At 37.2% G+C, this 22,985-nt stretch overlaps 1 protein-coding gene across 13 annotated transcripts in view; it reads left to right on the forward strand.

Annotated features, from left to right (window-relative positions):
• Window positions 1-22,985, forward strand: part of PPFIA1 (PTPRF interacting protein alpha 1) — a 54,079-nt gene that overhangs the window by 14,516 nt on the left and 16,578 nt on the right. For 5 of the 13 annotated variants that reach the window (XM_027907792.1, XM_027907790.1, XM_027907793.1 and 2 more), the window contains 19 exons: window positions 5,943-6,044; window positions 6,527-6,691; window positions 7,461-7,535; window positions 7,973-8,074; window positions 8,328-8,549; window positions 9,301-9,447; window positions 10,095-10,229; window positions 10,820-10,894; window positions 11,311-11,394; window positions 12,035-12,166; window positions 14,273-14,335; window positions 15,565-15,644; window positions 15,880-16,012; window positions 16,651-16,874; window positions 17,015-17,249; window positions 19,746-19,775; window positions 20,504-20,655; window positions 21,398-21,570; window positions 21,698-21,791. In XM_027907792.1, the coding sequence (XP_027763593.1) occupies window positions 5,943-6,044; window positions 6,527-6,691; window positions 7,461-7,535; window positions 7,973-8,074; window positions 8,328-8,549; window positions 9,301-9,447; window positions 10,095-10,229; window positions 10,820-10,894; window positions 11,311-11,394; window positions 12,035-12,166; window positions 14,273-14,335; window positions 15,565-15,644; window positions 15,880-16,012; window positions 16,651-16,874; window positions 17,015-17,249; window positions 19,746-19,775; window positions 20,504-20,655; window positions 21,398-21,570; window positions 21,698-21,791 (2,423 nt within the window). The remainder of the gene's footprint in view (window positions 1-5,942; window positions 6,045-6,526; window positions 6,692-7,460; window positions 7,536-7,972; window positions 8,075-8,327; window positions 8,550-9,300; window positions 9,448-10,094; window positions 10,230-10,819; window positions 10,895-11,310; window positions 11,395-12,034; window positions 12,167-14,272; window positions 14,336-15,564; window positions 15,645-15,879; window positions 16,013-16,650; window positions 16,875-17,014; window positions 17,250-19,745; window positions 19,776-20,503; window positions 20,656-21,397; window positions 21,571-21,697; window positions 21,792-22,985) is intronic. The other 8 variants (XM_027907798.1, XM_027907802.1, XM_027907799.1 and 5 more) reach the window with 5 other exon arrangements.

A 22,985-nucleotide genomic window follows, 5' to 3' on the forward strand; every position in this document is an offset into this window, starting at 1 on the left:
TGGTTTCTATAGGCTGTAGTTAATGATTTGAGTGGAGGTGGCTCCTGTTTGCCTGTCTTTGACCTGTACTTTGCTCTATGTTAGAGGGGTTTGAAGGCTCACTTTCCAGAATATTATGCTGTGTGCGTAAAGTGTGAGCATTGATTAATGTGGTGGAAGGAAAACCTCTGATCCTTTAAGGAGCGAGAGGCTGGATCCAGCCGTATTTGGGTTCTGGGACTTTTCCCCATCCTCATTCCGAATAGGTAGCATATGTCTATCCAAGACGTTAGATCAGGGAAGGGGAGCTGTGGGAGGGAGAACATGGAACCGATGTGTTTCTACCTCCCTTTTCCTGTTGCTCCTGCATTCCTTTTGCAAAGCTGCCAAATACCACCTTTCTTCGTTTGGTGCTTTGTAGTCCAGGCTCAGTGAACGCTCTGCATAAATTTAAGCAGGATGGTAACTGGAAACCCAGTCATTACCATGGAGACTCGGTCTTGCTATAAGCTTTCCCATTGTGCTCTTGGGCATATGTTTGGTACCTGCTGGCTGTGAGGTTGGAGTTCTTTTTGGCTCTTCGCTTGTGAAAGGTCAGGCTGTGGATTCTCCTTTCAGCTCCAAAGAGAGCTGGGAACATTGAGAGTTTAATTCCAGAGCAATAACATTATGCAACTGTAAACACGTTAAAACTTAATTGCCTGTTTAGGATGGAACAGTGTTAATGACCAAGCCTAGGTGGGTCAATCCAGGAGGGAAACTTGAATATTGTACTAAAAAAGAGGGCTGGGATGATCAGAAGATCTTCAGGTTTAATATTTAGTCAGCTGGCAGCAATATTCGCTTGAGTGTTCTCATGCAGATTTTAATAGAGGGAGAAAAAAAATGCTTTTGGAGTCAAGGAAAATACACACTTCTGAGAGTTAAACAAAGATGGTATTAAACATTTTAAATATCTCAATGCCACTACTTGGGATGGGAGAGTTTTTTTTAAGAGTGAAGAGATCTGCACCTGGGTTTTGGTAGTTGTCTTTTGAGTTATAAAACATCTTCTGCATACACAGAAATGGGAAAGGAGGTCAAAAAACTAATTATATAACGAGCTCCTTGTATTCTCACTCAGCTCTAGTTGAAAAAACAGCTACTTTGAGCATGAAAAGCCTTTCAGTGTTCTGAAATGCAAGAATTTGACATATCCATATTTTAATTATTCTCTTACACTTCCTTTTAAGTTGTTGGGGTTTTTGGGAACAAAAGATAAACTTATTTCATAGAACCGTTTCTCTTACTACTTGAAGTAAGTTTTATGATTCCAGGTTAGTAAATCCAGGCTGCTTGATACTTACTGGAAATTAATTTCACGAGGTGAAAAGCAAAATATTTTTCTTTGCACACTCCAGGCTGATTCTGCTCTTTCCCATTAGCGCATGCCAGAGATATGGAAAGGTTGAAAGCACTCTGTTTTATTACGTGGAACAGGCCAAGCATGATGTGTGTTGGTGGTTCGTGTTTTCTGGATTTCTTGCTGCTAAAGTGCGTGTAACTGTTTTCTTCGAGGGCTGGATTTAATGATGAAAACAAATCAGTTCTTTTCAATTTTAACTCTCAATACCCTTGAAGTATTTCAGAATTCTTAGCCTAAAAAAACCCAAAACAAAATTGGTTGAACCTAAATATGCTTGTTAGGAACTTTCAGATATATTGGGGATCTTGATGCCTGTGTGCTCCCTAAATTCCTTAAAGTGAAGTGACCGTGAAATACCCTGTTAAGCTTAAATATTCAAGTTTTCTTTGATTGTTTTGCTTAAGAGTGTATATTTGTCATTTCCATGTATGCATCATTTGGAATAATTGTGGCTTATATGTGGTGTAAGCATCATGCTGGAAACTTATCTCAGATCGCACTCGTTTCCATCCCTGATATCCTGCACTTTGCTGCACTTTCCCTCTTGTTCTTCTTGTGCTCCTTTCAGCTGCTCAGCTTTGTGAGTGAGTTGTTTGATATTCAGGCTACAGACCAGAATGACAGTAAAACAAAATATTACTTGGAGATTAAAGAGATAAATTCCACTCATATATTTCGCTCAGAGATGTTCCAAGATGCAACAGTTGCAACTTCATCTTTCTGTTGCCTGAAGTTACTACTTCAACAGTACTATTTTAATAGTAGTATTTCACAGTACTTTAGTAGTAGTACATTCTTTGATGAATTTAAAATGTTTGGGGCTTTCTTTACAAATCTTTCCATCCTTTGTATGTTTTTGTGCCATGTTGTTGCCTGTAATCCATGTTTCCTTATGTTCTCACTGGTGTTGCATTTCTTGTGGAGTAAGGGTTTTTTTCTTGATCAAATTCCAAGAAAATTTACAGTTTGTTGTTTGTAGAGCATCCCTAGTACACATCTTATATTAACAGACTTCCAGGGATTACCTGTGTTCCTTTCAAGTTTTTCCCCCTAGGTTAAATACTGTATTCCTGACATCTGGCATTGATTGGTTTGTCATGTACTATCTGTGGAACCTATAAATTATGTTGGTAATAACCATGAAGAGAACCTATTCCCTGAAAGCTGTTAATGTTTCTGGACTGGGATCTTGGAAGTACCCAAGTGTCTGTCAGCTCAGACATCAGAAATGTGCAGGCTTGACAGCCAGGCACCAGTTGATCCAGCTTTTGGAAAGATGTTTATATTGTGATCTCAAAAAAACTAAAGATTGGAGGTCAATTCTGAAGGTTGGTGGAAAAGAAGTGTTCTTGCTTCATGGAGTTTGTGAAAAACAAAAAACAAAACCCCCAAAAAACCCCAAAAAAACAACAAAAAACCTCTGTAGATTGCTAAACAAGAACAAACTTACTCAGTGTAGCTTTTTGTTGAAAGTATTTACTTCTGGCAGCAAGAGAGATGTTTTTGGAATGATGCAGTTGGGTCAGAAAGTGACTTTCTCCAGTAAACAGTTTAGTGTAGCATATGGGCGTTTGCCAGAATGTTCTGATCAACAGGGAATATTTCCCGGGAAAATTCAGCACTCTCTTTTCTTTAAGTGCTCTGAAAGGGCTTGTACTGTTCTAGTCAACCCTGAGTTGTGTATTTTTCATTTTGAGCAGAACTGATGATCTTAATCTTCTTAATTACTGAAAAATAATCAGCTTTTAGGATAAAAAGGAAAGTTTTTCCTTTAATTCTTTCTGTACATTCGTTTAGTGCCAAAGAAGAAATTATGAGACAGTTTAGAATTTTTGGAGATTATAAAGTTGCAGATAGTTTCTCTCCTGAGCTGCTTGGGGAAATCACAAATTGTTTACCAGTGGAGGTAAGTATTAAAACTAGATAGGACATGTCTTTTGGCAGTGTCAGCTGAAACTAGGGATGTTCAAATGTTCTTTATTAGGCAGCTCACGGGACTCAAAGCAACTATATTTTGTCAAAACAAACAGCAGTGGAGGTTATTGTGCAATGCCAGAAATTCATGCCAGTGTGTTTATGCAGCAGCAGTATAAATTCCTGGGTGCCTGGTTGTTTTGGGTCATCTGACAAGGGTGATGGTTCGTGTCAGAATCGATGTATTTGTGCTGCAGTTTATATTTGCACACAAGTATGCAGTGGGATAGAACCCTCTGTGCTACAACCATTTGAAGAGTAAATAGACTTCCTTTCAAGTACACAGCTGGTGAAGCTCACACAGAATCCTGCAAACTCTCACAGGTGGGATGTTGAAGGTATAGGAAAAGTTTGGATGTCAAGGAACAGCTCATAGGAGAGGCAATTTTCCTGTCAGCTCCAGTGAAGCCTGAAGTAGATTCTTCTTGATTTACTTGCACCAAGGACTCTTTTGTAGTTAGTTTTTTGTGTGTAAAAATTCCAGTAGCTGGATTTACGTTTTATTTTTTCTCCTAAGTGTATTTCCAGGCCATTTTGAAATAATTAGGCCTCTTTTTTTTTTCTTCTTTTTGTTTTTTTTTTTAAAGAATGCAAATAAAATACTGCAGTGAAATATTTATGTGTGTAGTTGTGAAATGTGGTAGAGAAATCAATTCATTTTTTAGCAGTTGAAAAAGGAAAATAAATTAAGAATTTTTGCAGTTATTTGCTGATTAACCAGAGGACTACACTGAAACTTTCTTCCAATAAGCAGATTTTTATTTAGGAAGAGGGATTATAGGCACGGATTCTGCATCTGTGACGGTGGGATTAGTGTCTTTACCCTTTTTAAAAGTCTCATACATGAGTAATTCCAAAGGAGTTCGCTGTAAGTATGTGTTGCGCAACAGGTTTTGTCTCTTCAGTCACATCTGTATTTTAGAATAAAGTTTTCCCGATGAATCTTGGAAATGGCAGTGTCCTTGGACTGTGTCTGGCTGTTTTAGCTGCAAGTTAGAATTTGCTGAGTGCAGTGTAATTGGTTGATGTGGCCTTTTGCTGTTAAGCGGGTGCCTCCTGTCACTTTGAATTTTGCTGCAAAACAGCTCTGTCTGAAGCTTTCACTTGACAAGCAGCTACTGTCTGTTAAACTGTGTATTTTGCAGAGTTGGAAAAAAATAGAGAAGGAGTCCTTGTGCACGTGGTGTGTGTCCGCTTAGGTGGCCATTTGTGGCGTTCACCTCATCTTGATCATCACCAGTTCAGCTGTACCAATCCATTTTTCATTAAACAAGTCTCTTGTTTATTAGTGTTTTCCTTATTTTAGACAACAAAAAGGACTATTATTTACTAATATGTCAATGTTTTCTTATCTGAGTGCTTCTTAAATGTTCACTGGCCATTGGAGTGACAGATGCCTATCTATTTTCACATCCTAAGTTGTGTTGGTAACACATGAGGGTTTTTTCCCATTTCCCACAAGCTTTTTTCTGCAACATGGACTTGTTCACATTCACACCTTTACTTTTTGCACTAATTCTGATTGCCAAGGTGGTTCAGGTTACAACTTAAATTATGCCAGAGTAGGTAGATAAGTAATGTTATGCTCTGTATTTGCTTCTAATTGTGGTATATAGTTGTACCTTTTATTCTATTCAGAGTGCACTCTGTGAGTTGATAAAACATTTAAATGCCTTTCATGTTGAATATTTTTAGTGAGGCTGTTGATAGAGAGCAGAAGTGGTGTGGGAAGTATTGGCTCTTTCAGATACTGCTACAATCATTTCCTGATAGAAACCCAAAAATGTAGAAAGATACTCTTTAATATTGACTACTCTGTGTTCACTGTAGTAATAAGCATGCAGTAACTGATTGAGGTACCTCAGTTCCTGTTCCCTGATGACACTTCACTCTATACTATTTCACTTTGGTTGAGCTTTGTCCGGTGAGGTCTTCACTGAATTTGACGTGTGAGCCTTGTGAGGGCTATGAGCCCAAGGGCTCAGCCTTGAGAAAATTCTGATTCTTATCCTCTGAGATTTCCAGCAGGACTGCAGGGAACTGCTGGAACTGCTTCAGTACGGTCTTGTGAGATTTGAAATAAGGCGTAAATGAAAATCCAGTATGTAGCTGTATTCTGGTAGATGGCAGGGTTATGCATTGTCTCTCACATTTACATCCTGACTTGAAGTTTGTCATGTTTTCTGATGTCTTTATTTTACTGAGCTCTGTTTCGTTGTGTCTCCCTCAGCAGTTGTTAAAAAAAAAACACAACAAACAAAACAAACACACAAAAGGAACAGCTCTTTGAAACCATAAAAAAATGCATTACAAAGATGTTTTTCCCTTTGCTTACCAGGGAAACCCCAACTCAGATAACTGCCTTGAGAGACAAATGAGTTTTCAAAAGTACTGGTCAAACATCTTCTGTCTTCACAAGTTTTTTTTTTTTTCTTTACAGTTGGTAACGTAAGTTTTAAGTTTGAACTTAAGCATGACTGTAAATTGTATTGGCTTTAGTCATCTGAACACTTCAGGAAGTAGTCACGTGTTCATATGAATCCACTCTCACTGTATCCTGACATTTCTGTCTGGTTTATTCCAGGAATTTGCAGCACTTACAAAAGAGCTCAATGTATGCAGGGAGCAGCTGCTGGAAAGGGAAGAAGAAATCGCTGAACTGAAAGCAGAAAGAAATAATACCAGGGTTAGTTCCCTGTCTTCTCCAAGCTTTCCATTGTTAAAGGATGGAGGAAAATACTGAGTGTTGAATTTGAAAAGCTAAAAGTGTTTTTTCCCCCAATATTTGCACGTGAATCCCCATGGAAGTGCAAATGTCTGTTGATTAAGAAAGTTTGGAAGCTTATGCACAGCTCCAAATGCTGCTGTGCTGAATCAGGAAAAGCTTGTAAGACTGCACTGTGTCTGTCATTCAGCTTTCTAGCTGAGGTTTTGTAGTCACACAGCTCCTGGGATCAGAGGAGCAGAGTGGGTGGGTTGTAGGGATCTGCTTGAGCAGCTGACACTGCTAATGCAGGTCAAATGTTAAAAACAGGTCCTTACTCTTGATACAACGTTCTTTGTCTCTGAGATTTGAAGTTTAGAGCTCAAAGCTTAATGTTCTAGGAGGCAGAGTTTTCTGCAGCTTTTCAGAGCAGGAATAAACATTGTTCCTTTTTCTTGCTTTAGCTGTTACTGGAACATCTGGAGTGTCTTGTCTCCAGGCACGAGCGATCTCTGAGAATGACTGTGGTGAAAAGGCAAGCTCAGTCTCCAGCAGGAGTTTCTAGTGAAGTAGAAGTTCTCAAAGCACTAAAATCTTTATTTGAGCACCATAAAGCCCTTGATGAAAAGGTAATGAAATATTGTGCCTCATCCTGTCCCCTCTTTTGTGGGGGCCTTTTTGTGCTAAAGCTGTAGAAACCTCTGAACTGTAACTACATCCAGTACCCGCTCTCCTAAATTAATGTGGAAATAAATCAAGGTGCTGTGGTTGTTTCTAGTATTTCATTAGCTCTGTTAATGTAAACTCAGCGTGGTTCAGGGGCAATATATTTGCTGTGGGATTGCATACAGTTGCTTACCTCTACAATATCAGGATTTAGCCTTTTGATTATGTAATACAAGGAAGAGAGCAATCTGCTTACACTGTGATATGAAGCTGAATTAAAGGAACCCCTCCCTTCAGCTTTGCCTGATATTGGCAGCAGGATATGTCAGTCCTGAAATTCACTGTGAGTTTTGTTGCCAACTCAGTTTACCTGACTTTTGTGACATTTGGATATAAAATCTGACAAATTACTTTAAGCAGAATTCTTCTTTTTAAACAGAAATAAGCAAAAGCCTACACACTCTGTACCTTGCAAAAGAACAAGCAAATTCAGGGCACATTTAATTCTTGCCTAAATGTACAGGTATCTTAAAATACAGTTTGCTTATACCAGAAAGGAAAAACTAGATTTTTAAGATACACGTTATTTGGCTATTTTTTTGTGTTGTGTTAGTACTGACTCTGGATTAAGCAGGTGTAATGGAATTTATTATCTGAAGGGGCATGGCAATAAATGAAATTGATTTCTTTTTTATTTGAGTGATTTCATATAATTTGAAATTACCTTTTCAGGTAAGGGAGAGGTTACGAGTAGCACTTGAAAGATGTAGCTTATTGGAAGAAGAACTAGGTACTACACATAAAGAGGTATGTTTCTGTCTTAAAAGTTATATCTTCATGTGTGCATTGTGGGCAGTTTAGTCAGTATTTGTACATAGTAATTTACTAAGTTTCACTTTCACTTCTTGCTATTGGTTTTTTGCCAAATGGAACAAAATTAATTTTTAACTCATTTACTTTGAAAGAGCAGGAGGAAAAAAAAATAAACCTCAACCCTCTGACACCTCCTGCCCCCAAAAAACCCCAACAAACCCCAAAAAGCCCCTAAACAAACAAAATAAAAGAAAGAAAACAGTTCATATGGCTTTAAAATAAGAATTTTTGGATTGCAGTGGCTTGAATTGGGTGCCTGTGCTGTTTTATTAATAACTACCTTGCAGTAGAATCAGTAATTGCTTTTGCAACTGTTCGTTATATTATTAGTGAGAAAGGAATCAAAACATGTATGTAAACTTTTCTTTTAGTTAATGATTTTGAAAGAGCAAAATAATCAGAAGAAAACACTTCCAGATGGGATGCTGGATATAAATCATGAACAAGAAAATATACCGACTACAAATGGAAAGGTACAGCTATTCACTTTATTTAGTTGACATCTAATTTTTTAATTATTATCTGTAACATTTTAATTTTAAACTATAATAAGATATTTTTGCATGATCATCTAACTAAAAAGTCTTAGCTACCACAATTTCAATTTTTGCAGTCTATCCAATAATAAAATTATCTTTGTGGAGGAGTGTTTACAGATGAGTAACAGTTTGTTTTTCAGTCTTATTTACAACATGCAAATACACTTCTTTTTTTCTTGTTAAATAGAGATCCTCTGATGGTTCTTTATGCCATGATGAAAACCTTGCTAAAGTGATTGAACTCCAAGACGTCATAGATAAGCAAAACAAGGAGCAGACACAAATGAAAGAACGTCTCACTGCTCTGTCCAGCAGAGTGACAGAGCTGGAAGAAGATCTTGACACAGCCAGAAAAGACTTGATCAAATCTGAAGAAATGAATACCAAGTTACAGAGAGATGTACGAGAGGTGAGGAGGGAGCTGGCAAAATGTGGGGACTCTCAAATGCAACTGCTTTATTAAATTTTAGTCTTCTTGGTGCTCAGTTGAGCCTTTATGCTTTTGGATGTCTTTGTATTGATAGATGAGAAGAAAATGGTTCAGGGCACGATCTCTTTTTTTAATATAAAAGACCGGTCGCTTAAGAAAATTTGTCTTCACTCTGAATCTGTGACTTAGATATTTCATTGATATATTGGAGATTTAGCATTGCAAACTTTACCATGTTCTTGAAAAGATGCTTTATCTTGTCATAAAAGCTAAACTTATTCATAAAGTTTAAATTTTTTAAAGATGTACGTGGAGGAAGAATCATTTTAATTTCAGTGCTGTCATTGACAGTTCCTGATCAATCACTAATCTCCAAGGTCCCGTTTATTGCAGCATACTGTAATTAAATAGGGTGCTTAGTTAAGTCCAAGAACATTCTCTGATCATCCCCAGCACGTCAAGATTTGCTGTCTTTGTACCATTGAAAAGGTAAGTGGCAGATCTGTGGTGTAAGATAATAAAGATGAGTCTTTTTTAATCAGCGTTTTAAGAAAGTCATTGAACTTGTAAGCCTAAGTGAGGCTCATCTTTCTACTTTGTTTTATACCAAGAAAACAGAAATGTCGGATTTTTTATTTTTTAATTTCTATTATTTCTGAGGTTTGCTCCCCAGTTTGACCACAAAATAATTCTCTCTCGTATTCTAAATTCTGCTTTGTGTCTTGCACAGGCTATGGCCCAAAAGGAAGACATGGAAGAGAGAATTACAACTCTTGAGAAACGCTACCTCGCTGCACAACGTGAAGCTACATCTGTGCACGACCTCAATGATAAACTTGAAAATGAAATTGCCACTAAAGACTCCATGCACAGACAGGTTGGGATTGGAAATAAGATAAAGTGCATTTTGCACGGCATAAAACTGATGGAAATAATTCATGTTCATACTCTACTGAAGCACTTTGCTTTTAGGAAGATAAATAGCATCAGTAATGGGCTGTTGGTATTGACTGTTTTTCAGTAAATGGAGTTGTACATTGCAGAGTTTTACCCTGGGAATGAAGATGAGACAGTTTTACTGGGAAGGGGAAATGATTTAGAGAATTTCAGCGCACTTCTTCAGGGCTTTTGTCCCTATTAGTTGTGGATTTTTAAGTTGTTATATGTGCATCCAAGCATCTTCAAGTTCATGTGTGAGAATTACTCATTCTAAGCTGAAACCTTTTAAAACTTGTATAATGTGTAGTGATTTTTACAGGCTGTAATAGAAGTGAATGTTGCTTTACTGGGAGTGGAAATTTGACATATGCTTGACAGGAAAGTCCAACTTTATAAACCAAGTGTACACACTTGGAAAAGAATTGAATTTTGCAATAATATGCAGAGTGTTATTTAAAATATGTAGGAATTTGTCCCTTGTCTTAGCACAGCCTTGATTAAGAAAATTCACAGCTTGTTCTTTGCCGCTTTAAAAATTAATTACCATTTTTAACCCTAAGTGTTTTTGATTGTGATCCTGTGCAGAGTGAAGATAAGAACAGGCAGTTGCAGGAACGACTGGAACTGGCTGAGCAAAAGTTGCAGCAGACCCTGAGGAAAGCTGAGACTTTGCCAGAGGTGGAAGCTGAGCTGGCCCAGAGAGTTGCAGCACTTACAAAGGTGAGGCCCCTGGACAGTGTCCTCCAGACTCTGTTCTCCATCGGTGTCCCACTGCATGAAATCTGCTCATAGTGTTGGCTTTGTTACAGTCTGGGTTTCCCACATACAATTCAGAATATTTATCCTTGCTCTCTCTACTTTTTCCCTTCATCTCTCTGAAGATGCCCTTTTTGATTTTTATTTTAATTTATTTTTTTTTTAATTTTTGCTCCTTGAAACTTGAGCGGGTTTTTTCTTAATTATGTTACATTATGACAATGTCTCTGTGAATTATTACTTTGGTGTTCTTTATTAAAATCAATTCAGTATTAGGCATAAAGTCTTTCTAAGCATGGACTGTTTCTGAAGGGGAAACCCAAAATCCTTCTACTTATAACCAAGTGAAGAGTGTGAGGAGCAAGAGAAGTAACGATACTAATAAATATCAAGGTTTTTAGAGGGCTGCAAATGAGCTAATGAAGTGTGAAGAATTATCTTCACTACAAGTGAACTACAAGTGAACCTTTTCAAGTGTGTGTGTATGCTGTCTTTGAAAGTCTTAGTTTCATTTCTTTCCCTGTTATCTTTCCCGTCCCTAACTGGCTCTGTAGTCTGACCTTTTGTCTCCTGGGAGCTCTGCTGCTAAAGATGCAAAAGTGTTGGAACTTACCACCAAGCTTAGGAAGGTAGAATTTGTATCTTGGTCCTTGTTTCTGCTTGCTGCTTTCTGCTTTGTCATGGGTACTAACACAGAGTCACATCCTCCAGGCTAGTGAGGAAAAGCTGAAAATGCACTTAGTTTTTATTTTTCTTTTCTTTTTTCTTTTTTTTTTTTAATTCTTCGGGATATGAATGAACTTCTGCTGTTGCAAGCTCATTTACAAAGAGCAGTGGATTCATGGTGAGAGGTTACCTCATTTTGCTACTCACATATGAACCCTTGCAAGGTTTTTGGTGACAGAAAAGCATCTGTTCCGCATTTTGTGTTACCATAAATGGAAGTTGTGCGAAGCATGTTAGAAATATTACTGTGCTTCAATGTTTCTGTGCTTTTGAAACCTTAAAATCCACCCAAATTCTAATTTTGCTTTCAAATTGACAGGCTGAGGAGAGACATGGCAACATTGAGGAACGACTGAGGCAGATGGAAGCACAGCTAGAGGAGAAGAATCAAGAGCTGCAAAGGGTATTGTACATAATTTTGACAAAGATAAAAAGCTGAAAGAAAGAATTCAGTCCCCTTCATGGCTGCTACCGTTCAGCAATGCTGGTTTTATTTCTCTCTTCAAAAGAAAACCAGAGCTTGGGCTGGCTGATATTTGGGAGATTTGAGTCACTGTACTATGTCTCACCTTAAATCTCAAGGGAAAGCTGAAAGTCTGCAATGGAAGTTTGAAAATAGAAAATATCTGATTACTATTACTATTCTTATACTCAGTATGTATTCATACTCAATAAAATATATTAAATATTGCTAGTAATATTACTATTACTATTCATACTTTCTGATGAAGAGACAGATCAAAAGCTTGCTGAATTAAATTACTATAGAGAAATTGGTTCCTGGGTTATAAATAATGGAATTCGTTCTGAATTCGGTTTGTTTGTTTTTTTAATGTAGACTCAGATTTTCAAACTTCTGATTTTGGATCAGTTATTACACTCTGAAGTGTCCCTTATACTCCCTCACAGAGTCCTGGAGGTCCATGCAGTATTCCTCTCTGGAAAAATATTGCTGTTAAAGAAAGCTTACTGCCTTTATAACCTGAAAATTGTTATAGACATTGAAAATTTGAAGTTATTTCAGTAGCTTTTCTGTGTCTTAGGCTAGACAGAGAGAGAAGATGAATGAAGAGCATAATAAACGTTTATCAGAAACTGTTGATAAACTTCTGTCTGAATCCAATGAAAGGCTCCAGCTTCATCTCAAGGAAAGGATGGCTGCCCTGGAAGATAAGGTAACAAGTCACATTCCAGCACATACATTAATTAGAATGGTCAGAATTCTGTGATTTGTGCAGTTTGCACACATCTGTAACTTTAGTAAATAAATATGAAATCCTTATTAATAAATAGTTTCTCTTAAGGCTGTTTTTTAGTGTGGATTTTGAAAATATGTACATAAAATTCAGTTTTTTGAGGCTGTCCTTGGGCATTGCACTGCAGTGTTGAGAAAGCATTTTTTAGTTTTCAACAGCTTTATCCTTTTCTAGTTGATTGGTGTGGATTGCATAAGTAGGCTCATCCAGTGTAATACAGGAAGCCTGAAGAATTAGGACTAGAACTTTGGCCTTTTCAGTTCAGTTTCTTTTGTTTCCCACTGCTCCTGGCTGTTCCAGTTCCCCTGAGTCCTTGTGGGATTCTTGCAAGTTAAAACAACCTTGTGTTTTCTTCCCAGGTAGATAATTTTGGGACTCATTATGTGAATGTAACTGGGCTGTTCCGGGCATTGTTAATACACCTCTTGGAACTTTCCCCAGCATTCAGCTTTTTAGTGTTTTTCTTTCCTTTCTGCTTTTGGATGTAGTTCCTTATGGATTTTTCTTCCATGCACGCCTTTAAGTTAAATTCCCTTACTCTACATCCAGCAAAGCAAGGTCTTCTAAAGTGGCACTTTGCTTGGTGCTGATTTAGAATTGCTTCGTCTTGGATTAAAAAAATATTTGGTTTCCTTTGTTGGAGAGTGAAATGCCCATCTGGGGAAAATGTTTCAGTAAAAACTGTGTGAATTTTTCTTTTAAAGTCAATAAAACACTTCAATATGTAGAATGATGTTTTCAGACTTTTACTAAGTGTTTGCTTCCTCTTGCATTTATTTCAACTCAATTCTCATCCCTAAACCATCAGTCAGGTGTCAGATGACACATCTTTGCATAATTCCAGGACTCTGCTCCTCTCAGATCATTACAGGCATTTAGTTGGTTTCTTGCCCTCCTTTTATACTCTCAGAGCTGGGAGGAACTGAGTGGTGCAGAAGGAACATGGGTCCTACTTTTATCATTTGAGTTGATGATAAAGGTGCCTACTGGCACCTAAGGCTGCAAACTTTGCCTTGTGTTTCTTAGTTAACATCACTATTTTCAACATTACCAACTGCTTCAGAAATTCTAGTTACGGAGCATGTTATGATATCAACAGTCAAAACAGTCTTTTTAAATTCAATTTCTGCATTGTTTTTTTTAAATGCCTGCATACTGGGGGTGTCTTAGGCCTGGCCTGTCCTCCTATCTTCCATAACTTCTTTCATGAGTAATGAGGAAAATCTGCTTGTTCTTTACTCTAAGTAACAGCTTTTAGAGAAGTGTTCTTGTGGAGGCTTCCAGCTCATTCTTTTATGATAACTTAGAAAGAAATGTGCAGGTAAAATTTTGAGACTTTGTTCTGGTAACTTGGTCTTTTCCCCAGAGTGATTTGTTTTTTCACATATGAAATTGTAGTTCATCTTAAACATGTAATAAAGGTATTAACAGCCTCAAGAAATGGTTAATCAGAACTTTTTGGCTGTGGTAGAAAAGGAAAAGAAAGATAGCAAGTCATAAGTTTCCTATCAGCAGGGGGAATCTCTAATTTAAAACAGCTCTGATGTTTAGGAAAGCCATTAATTCAGTGAGTGTTGCAGTTCTGAAAGTACAGTACATCCAAGAAATTACTATGTAGGACTTCTTTTAGGTCAAACAAGTGCAAATAGAATGAAAACTTAAGGATAATAGCTGCTAATTCCTCTCAATAACCACTCAGTGAATTACTTTATTTTAGCTGCCTAATTATTCCTTTTTTTTTTTTTTTTTAACTAGTCAGATGTTTTCAAATGCAGTTTTAAAAGGTTGCTATTGCTATTAAAAATTTATGGAACCAGTACTATTACTAAATTCATTATTTAGAGGGCTGTTCACCTGGAAGGATAAACCTTCAGCTATAATCAAAGTGAAAGAATGGAAGCAATAAAGTATCTTTATTTAAGATGTATAATGTTGACTGAATTATTTTTTATACTCCTCATGGTTATGGTTTAAAACTGTAAAGCTTTTTATAAGTGACTTAATCTGTGATACCTTTTATTTTAGAATTCACTTCTTCGAGAAATCGAAAATGCAAAAAAACAAATAGAGGAGCTTCAGCATGAAAAGGTACACTCTGCTTTTCTGAAATATTCTGTTGGAGCATCATTGCTGCCTTGCTACATAGCAGGATCAGGTTTTAATTCCCCACAGATCTTAACATTACCTGCTCTGTAAGGGAGTTGATGTTCATTTTATGGTGTTGTGTGCCTCAGTTTTGTGAGGCTTTTATAGGTAACACATGAGCTTTTACTCAAAAACTTCTGAATATGTAAAGTGCCTGGATATTGTTGGCAATTTGTCCAAGTTTGGGGATTGTGTAGAACTTTTATATTTTTGTACATATGACCTTGAACAGCAAAAAGAAAAGAGAAATACTTTTAATGTTGGATATTTTCCCATAAGATTTTCCTAAAGTTTTGGATATGAAATGCGTGTGCAACTGCTAAAAATTGTCTTTAATTTATTAGACTTGGCTTCTGCTTTTTAATAGCATCTGTTTGGTGTTGTGCTTGCCCTGGAAATGGCAAGTTTTCTTTCGCTGAATAAGTGGTGAGGCCTTCCATATCTTCACGCCCTTAAGCAGTGGCAGTTGATTTTGTGGTCACAGTATCAGTTCTGAAATAATACTTGTTATAGCTTGTTAAATCCCAGGTGTACTGCACCTCCCCACGTCACTCTGGTAAGTCTCTAGGCCAGGATTTGGAGGCTGTGCTCCTGTAATGAAATGAAGAATGTTAAAGAATGTTTTGCACAATGTGGAATTCTTGGATGTGTAGGCCAGTTGTTTTCTCAAAAGGCACAGATGTTCATCATCAGCCGCTTTTTATTGGTCTTCTGTTGTTTTCTCATTCATTGGATTTCTCTGTTGTTAAATTCAGAGTTAATAGAGTGTGTAAAAATGTCCAAGTTCAAAGGGAATATTTTCAGAACCTTTTGTGCAGAGAGCTGGAAAAATCTTATTGTTTCTTCTTATTATCATTTTATTATAATAAAGTTAGTAGCATGTGGGTTTTATTTCATTGCTGTTTTTGAAATGTATGTTGTCATTACTAGAGTCAGCATAGAGAGGCTGCAGAGTTACTCTGGGATGGCCTTTGGTGGCAGTGCTGTGTTGTGTGCAGCAGAACCAATTTTTACATTTAATATTGTTGATGAGTGTGTTTTAAAATCTGTTATTTCTGGGTTTCATAGAAATGAGGCCAAAATCTTAAATCTTAGTTTATAAATCCCTGTTTGATACTGATGTTTTTTTCTTAAGTCATATTGTTATGTATTTGATTTATCTGTTTTTGCAGGATCAACTTGCAATGAATGTTGATGCATTAAGGGCTGAAAATGACCAAGTGAGGCTCAGAGCCACATCACTCCATCATAGGTACCAGAAGTATTTCAATTTTTTCTAATTTCTTTAAAGTCACTATGCAAAATGTAATTTTGTCTGTTATATGGCTATAAAATCTATTTCTTATAGAGCATATAAGACAGGTTTTACACTGCCTAGAAGCAGCTGGCACTAGTAGTAAGAGAAAAATCATTTGGGTGAATTTTTTGATTTCTTTCCCTTTTTCCCCTCCCTTTGTAAAGCTAAAATGTTTGTTTGTGTGTTCCAGCAGACCGGATTTCAGATTCCCTGTGACATCTTCCTCTGTGGGTGACGCTCACACGGACTCCTTTGGCACCTCCTCCGTGCTGAGGCGTCCCCAGAAGGGACGTTTGGCAGCTCTCAGAGATGAACCTTCAAAGGTAACAGAACTCTGAAATGAAAACACAAAGAAAACTGTGACAAAAAAATAGATTACATAGGGCTAATCATTGCGAGGAGTTTTTAGAACTGGAGTACCTAGCAAAAAAGTAGATTTTGTAGATCCTCTTTCACTAACTAATGCACAGCTACTGGTCTTTGTAATTGTTAGCAAATAATTGCAAGATTATGGTTTTGAACTCAAATTTTGGTTTTTAATTTTGCTGAGCCTATAAAATATAATTTAAAACAGTCCTACTTCTGTGTCTATAGCCTATTCTAATGTGTTAACTGTTATGCAAGCCTTTTCAAGTCCCTTTCAGGAATGATTCCAAAATTTGCAAGGAGTTGATAGCCAAATTCTACTGTAATTCAAAGTGTGTATAACCAAGATATGTGATGTTAGAATTTACTCAATAAGCCTGTGCATTTTGCATCTTCCAGTGAAGTGAAATTTAAAAGTTTCTTATATTATAGCTTTTTTTCTTTACATTTCTCTAAAAACTGCTGTCTTGATGGATGTATTCAGAATGTAAGTGGACTTCAAAAAAAATTATTTTCAACAACCTGAAAATCAACAGAAACATCATGTTTTTATCCATTAAGTTTGGATTTAATTTTTTTTCATGGATTCTTTTAGGTTCAAACTCTGAATGAGCAGGATTGGGAGCGAGCCCAGCAAGCAAGCGTGTTGGCAAATGTGGCACAAGCCTTTGAGAGTGATGTTGATGTGTCTGATGTGGAGGACGACAGAGAGACCATATTCAGCTCAGTTGATCTGCTGTCACCAAGTGGTCAGGCTGATGCTCAGACTTTGGCCATAATGCTTCAGGAACAGTTGGATGCCATCAACAAAGAGATCAGGTATGGCGTGTGTGAGGGCTGTGATAAAAATCACTTAGAAAATGGTCATTTTGTACTGATCCTTCCTAATGCCCCGCTCCTTCTGTTCGTATGGCCCTTATTTGAATGTCACATTCCTTTAAAACTCTTTTATCCCTTAGACTTATCCAAGAAGAGAAGGAGAACACGGAGCAGCGAGCGGAGGAGATTGAGAGCAGGGTGGGCAGTGGCAGCCTGGATGCCCACGGCCGGTTCCGCTCCATGAGCTCCATCCCTCCTTCCTATGCCAGCGGTTCCCTGGCTGGTTCCTCTCCCCCTGGCAGCGGCCGCTCCACCCCACGGCGGATCCCACACAGCCCGGCTCGGGAAGTGGACAGGTTGGGGATCATGACGCTGGTAAGTGCCCATTAACTCCAGGTTTTTTTTTTGGAAGAGCTTTTGTTTTCTCTAGGAAATGGATAGTTCGATTTCCCCTTCCTCTCCTTCTTACTCAGCTGTATTTTTCCTTCCTCTAGGTTTTTCTACTGCTTCCTTTCAACTTTTATAAAAAGTGTAAGATACAGTTCATAATGATTAGGAAAAACCTTCCTATTATTCGGTCAACATCTTGTCCTTAAATATTCTTTCTGTTGTTATAGTCTTTCTTCAGACTCCCCTTCCTACAAGAAATAATGGTTGTTTTTCAACCACTTTCTCCCTCTGCTTTGAACTTCATTTTTAGCAGTCCACTATTTCACTAAACATTCAGCTAAAAAATGATTTGCGTATTAATCTTGAAGACTGTGGTGGTATCACTACTGTTTTATTAATAATGAGTGCTACTGTCCTGTTTTAGGCTATGAAGACTGGTAGGAAAAAGAAGTGTCTGTTAGACCTTGTGGCTGATGAAGTAGTTCAGGCTTAGTAGTTCAGTGAGTAGAGAAAGATGGACCCATTCTTTTGGACTGCTTAGAAAAATTAATCCTTCTAGGAGCTAACTGCTTTGTACATGAAAACATATCTGTGAAAACAAGATACAAGTTTTCTCCTTTCATTTTTTTACATAAATGTGAAGTAAACCAAACAGTTTCCCATCTTTAGGATAACTTTCAGTTTGGAGCATCTTGGATACTGGTATTTATTTGCAAGTACTCTCCAGGAAAAGCTCCTTTTCTGATTTAGTTCTAGACACTTCACCTTCTCTCCAGATTTCCATATGCTTTTGGAAACTGTAGTTACTAGTTGTTCTATCAAAATTCAGGATATGGGACACTTTATCTTTTAACATTTCACAGTAATACGTAGATAAGCAAAATGCTTCTCATGCATAAAACCAGATACAAATTTAAGTAGCTCTTTTCCAAAAAACTGGATTAGGAGAATGTGTCTTGTAATCTAATGTAATTGAAGAAAAGTGAACTGTAATTAAAGTTGACTTTACATCATAATTGTGAATCAAAGTCACTTGATCCTGCTGTTTGCAGTTGCATTTGATAGTTTTTGTACCTGGCAACTGATTTGTGAAAGCTTGAAAACAAGAAGCTGTGCTTCTAGAAGTACAGAACAAGAGCTTTCTAGAAACTTCTGGAACAACTGTTATGAATTATTTGACTAAACAATAGTTCTGCTGTGTTTTTCAATGTTTTAATAGGGAGTTGCATCAATTTATGATCACGTAGGCAAATTAGCTTAAGGCTGTCTGAAGTAGTGGTTGCAGTTCAGTCAGTTGAAAACCCCTCATGATTAAAAAGCATCAACATGATAAATTGTGAAACCTGCAGCTCTCCTGGCTGGTTTTTGTGGACAGTTTTCATTCCATATGGTAAACATTTGCATTTTTATAGAGCATCAGATTTAATAGATAAAAGATCCAGCAAGAGTAAAATCAGTCAGGTGTTTGTCAAGAACTTGGGGAGGGACTAGATCATCTTTAAAGATTCCTTCTATGATTCACTGAATGACTTATTAATGTAGTACTCTACAGTCAGATTGAATGAAACTTACCATGTTAATGCTGCTTAGTTTACATGTTTTCTAAATCGAAAATGATTAAAAGTCATCCTTTGTGGGAGGGAAGCAACATCCCTCCCCCCTGCCTTGTCCCACTTCAAAGGGGACTGACTTTATTTTTGGTTATTGTCTTTTTAAATAAGAAGAACTGTTAAACAAATTACCTAAATTTAACTTTTGTCAGCATCAGTGGGAATAACTCGTTTGTGTAACTCAAGGTTTTTGCCTTGCCCTGTGCACTGGCAGAGGTGAGCAGTACTTGGGAAATGAGGAATTCTGGAGTAGATGAAGGATGAAATAAAACTGGTGCTGGACTCCTGCTCAAACATTCCAGCACTTTAAACTTAGAACAGAATCCTGTTACTATATAGAAACCAGCTATTGTTGGCACTCTTGTCTTTCACAGTTATTAAATACCGGCTGCTTTTTGTACCTTGTAGGAAACAGCTGCAGGAACCACTAATTTGTGAGGAGACACTACTGCAGACAGTGTATTTAAGGCTACTGTGGGTGATATGTAGGTTTAAGGCAAGCTCTTGAAACATAACTGGAAATTTCTCAACTTTTAAAGGCAACTGTTCGGTGTTTTTCTTGCTGAGGATACTGCACTTTTTCTGTGCTAATTTGCCTGTAGTACCAATACACTCAAACATCTACAGTACTTCAGTAGATAACCAATTCTAAGTGTTTATTTTTTCTCTTCCTCTCTTCTGGGATACATTTTAAGTAATCTGTGGTTTGAGGAGTACTTCATACTCAGTATCTTTCTCTGTGCCATTGTTGTAATTGTTATTTATATTTTCCCTAATATGTTTTGTCTCTGTACTAGTTCTTTCAGTCTGTGCTGCAGTTTACAATAAATACAGCTTTCCCAAATTTCTTTTCTTTGCATGCATCTGTCAGCCTAGTGATTTAAGGAAACACCGTAGAAAGGTAAAAATCTTTAGTTTGTTTAATGGTGTGCTCCTTCATCCCCTTCCCTGAGTCCAGACTCATTATTGGATAACAGGAAGGTAAAAGAAAGCATTTGCAGAGTAACTCTGTAGTAAAGTAAGATTATGGTTTATCATTTTAGCATAAGTGTGGGTTTGTTTTGTGGGTTTGTTTGTTTGTTTGTTTGGCTGTTTTTTGCTGTGTGGAGACTTGTGCTGCTTTCTGTTTGTAACCACTGTTTTACAGTCTTGATGCATCATTGTTTAATTTTAAAGATCTGTTAGTGCACACACAAAGTTATAATAATGTAATAATATAATAATTTCTGTTACTAAACTTTAAGATCAACTATAGCCACAGAAGACTTCATCAAGTCAGTAATCTTGCTAAAAGATCCTTTTGATTTTTGCACTTCCTCAAACTGAAGTGAGGTACATTAGTTTTGTGGTGCTAAGACATTACTTTAGTTCTTAGCACTCTGAATGAACTAAAAATAAGTGCTACTGACTTATTTCAGTAGCTAAGACTGAAATTTAGTAGTTTGACACTGAAGGTAACAGGACATTCAGAAGGAAGTCAAGCAAAAGCTAAGCAACTGCAGAATGGTAATGGCAAGAGCAGTCCTTTAACGCTGAAATAATTGATTTGTCCTTTCACTATTTTGTGTAGTGTTGATGCTACATTCGTTTTGGCACTGCCCCCTCAAGTTTTCCTTGATTTTCCATTAGTCTCCAGCTTCCAGAGAAGAGGTACGAGATGATAAAACCACGATAAAATGTGAGACGTCACCGCCTTCTTCCCCTCGGTCTCTGCGTTTGGACAGAGTCCAGAAAGGAGCTTTGCACACCGTGAGCCATGAAGATATCAGGGACATCAGGAAGTAAGTGCCTGGGACACTCAGACCTACCAGAAACTCAGTTTTCACATCATCAGAATAAAATCCTAAAGCTGCAGAGCTGTTCAGCCTGTAGGATTTTAGTCTGGTAGTTGAAGTGTTTCTTGAAAGTCAAGAGTATGAACACATAAATGAGTGACTGTTGCATAAACAATAAGAATACAGGTTGTGTTAATGATCAGAAATGGCATTATGTGACGAATTCTTCTGGTACTCAAATCTACATTAAGTTTACTTCATCTTTAGGAAATGAGAAATACACAATTCCACTTTTCAAGTTGGAATTTAGGTATAAATTTAGAAATAACTTGCAAAATAACTATCACTTGGATGGACAGATGGTCTTTTCAAAGTGCCTGGGATGGATTCCTCTCAAGTATTTCAGACTTTCATTGTCTGCCTCGCTTGGTCAGGAACTTGTGTTGGCAATTTCAGCACTTTAAACACTTCTATCGACTTAGTATAGTATATAGTTCCATATTATAGTATATAGATTTTATTTCTCTTTCTTCTTTTCTTGCATTGTTTTCACTGTTTTTTAAATTTAATTATTTGTATTTTAATGGATAAATTTCTTTCCATTTCTCATAAAAGCTGAAATTAGATGTCATTAGTGGGTTACTCAACTTTCAATAATTTGAACAGAACCCTGAACTTGTCTCTCTCACTGTTACACTGGTGAATTTGTTTTACACGGGCTCCTTTATGACTCTTTTTGTGGGTGAAGTTCAACAGGTTCTCAAGATGGGCAAACAAGTAATCCCAGTAGCAGTAACAGTAGCCAAGATTCCCTTCACAAAGCTCCCAAAAAGAAGGGGATCAAATCCTCCATTGGCCGCTTGTTTGGCAAGAAGGAAAAGGGACGACCTGGACAAACAAGCAAGGAAGGATTAGGACAAGGTGGGTTTGCTTTTTGTTTTGTAAGAGGTGTGGGCTTGGGGGATTGGCTTTGTACATGATCAGTAATATTACAAAGGATTAAATACTTGATTGAGAACTTAAGGCTGTTCTTTTGGGTTGTTTTTAGGTGGCATGGGAGAAGCAGATGGTTCCTCTCAGGATGCCTTAGGTCTCAGTAAGCTTGGAGGTCAGGCAGAAAAAAACAGGAAAATGCAGAAAAAGTAAGTTACCAAATTTTTTTTTTAGTCCTCTGTTGGTAAAGTATTGCTTTCTTTAAAAATATTGCGGTTTATTTTTTAGTTTCATGTTTGGATATTTTTGACTAATATGGTGCTATGGCTAATAAGCCTCTGTAGGTTTGGTTTTGTTACTATTTTTTCAGAACGTCAATAGTACCAGAGGTCATGGTAAGTTTGAAATGAATTTCAGTGCTGAAAACTTATTATTAGAATGCTGTAATAATCTCAGAGATAAAAGTGGACTCTCATCACCACCCCCTCCCGCCCTCCGAAATTTGTTATATTTAATACCTACTTTGGGGTTGATTCAGTTGGAAAATTTCCCCAAGTTGCCTGAGGCTGTTGACTTGCTCCAGAGTGTGAAGGAGTTGATAGAATGAAAGCACAAGATGCTCAGTGCTGACATCTCTCTGTGCGAATTTGCTGTTTCTTTCTCTGCTCTTTTGTGTTATAGCTGCCAACTGCTTCTCTCTTCACTTAATTTTTTCACTCCTGTTAAAAGTTTTCTTGACGTTCTGTCATGTATTTTAGCAGCTGAAATCTTTTTCCTTGCACCGTAGAATCCCAATTTCCTCTTTTTTTAATCTATTGTGACTATTTTTTTTTATGACACCTTTTAGGCATTTACCTTTTCCTAGTCATGAGAATTTTTCACTGTTTGTCCAAGAAAATCTTTGGTTTATTGTTTAGCTTTTGAGTATCTACTTGCATGCTTGTTATTCCCAAAGTTAGAAGAGATGAAGCAAAGACTGTAAATGTAAGTGTACAATAGACATTGCTACCAGTAGAAATCTTGATTTAAAGCTTATAATGGTAATACAGGAAACACTGAAATTTATATAAGTAGTATCAGGCATTCTTTGCATTTTTTTCTCCCAAAGCTGAGCCATATACCTTGAACTCCTGTTGCTTCTGTTCAGCTGCCTTTATTGTGTCAAAAAGCTGACAAAGATCAGACAGGTCTTGCTTTTTTACTTGCCTTCTGAAGTCAGTGAATGTTGAAAAGAAAAGCGTGTTAATTGTCTCTTTTTGAGGGATTTCTTTGCAGTATATAAGTTCTACTAACAAATAAGAAAAATGCCTGGTGGCTGCTAATGAAAACCAGCAGTGTGTTGGTTTGGAAAGTCGGAATGGAATGTGGGTTTGTTTGTATAACAGAAGGCTCAGCTGTTTTTC

This window comes from Empidonax traillii, unplaced genomic scaffold (genome assembly GCF_003031625.1).
Source record: "Empidonax traillii isolate 1590-97213 ecotype Southwest subspecies unplaced genomic scaffold, ASM303162v1 scaffold1547:size94665, whole genome shotgun sequence".
NCBI classification, from domain to species: Eukaryota; Metazoa; Chordata; class Aves; order Passeriformes; family Tyrannidae; genus Empidonax; species Empidonax traillii.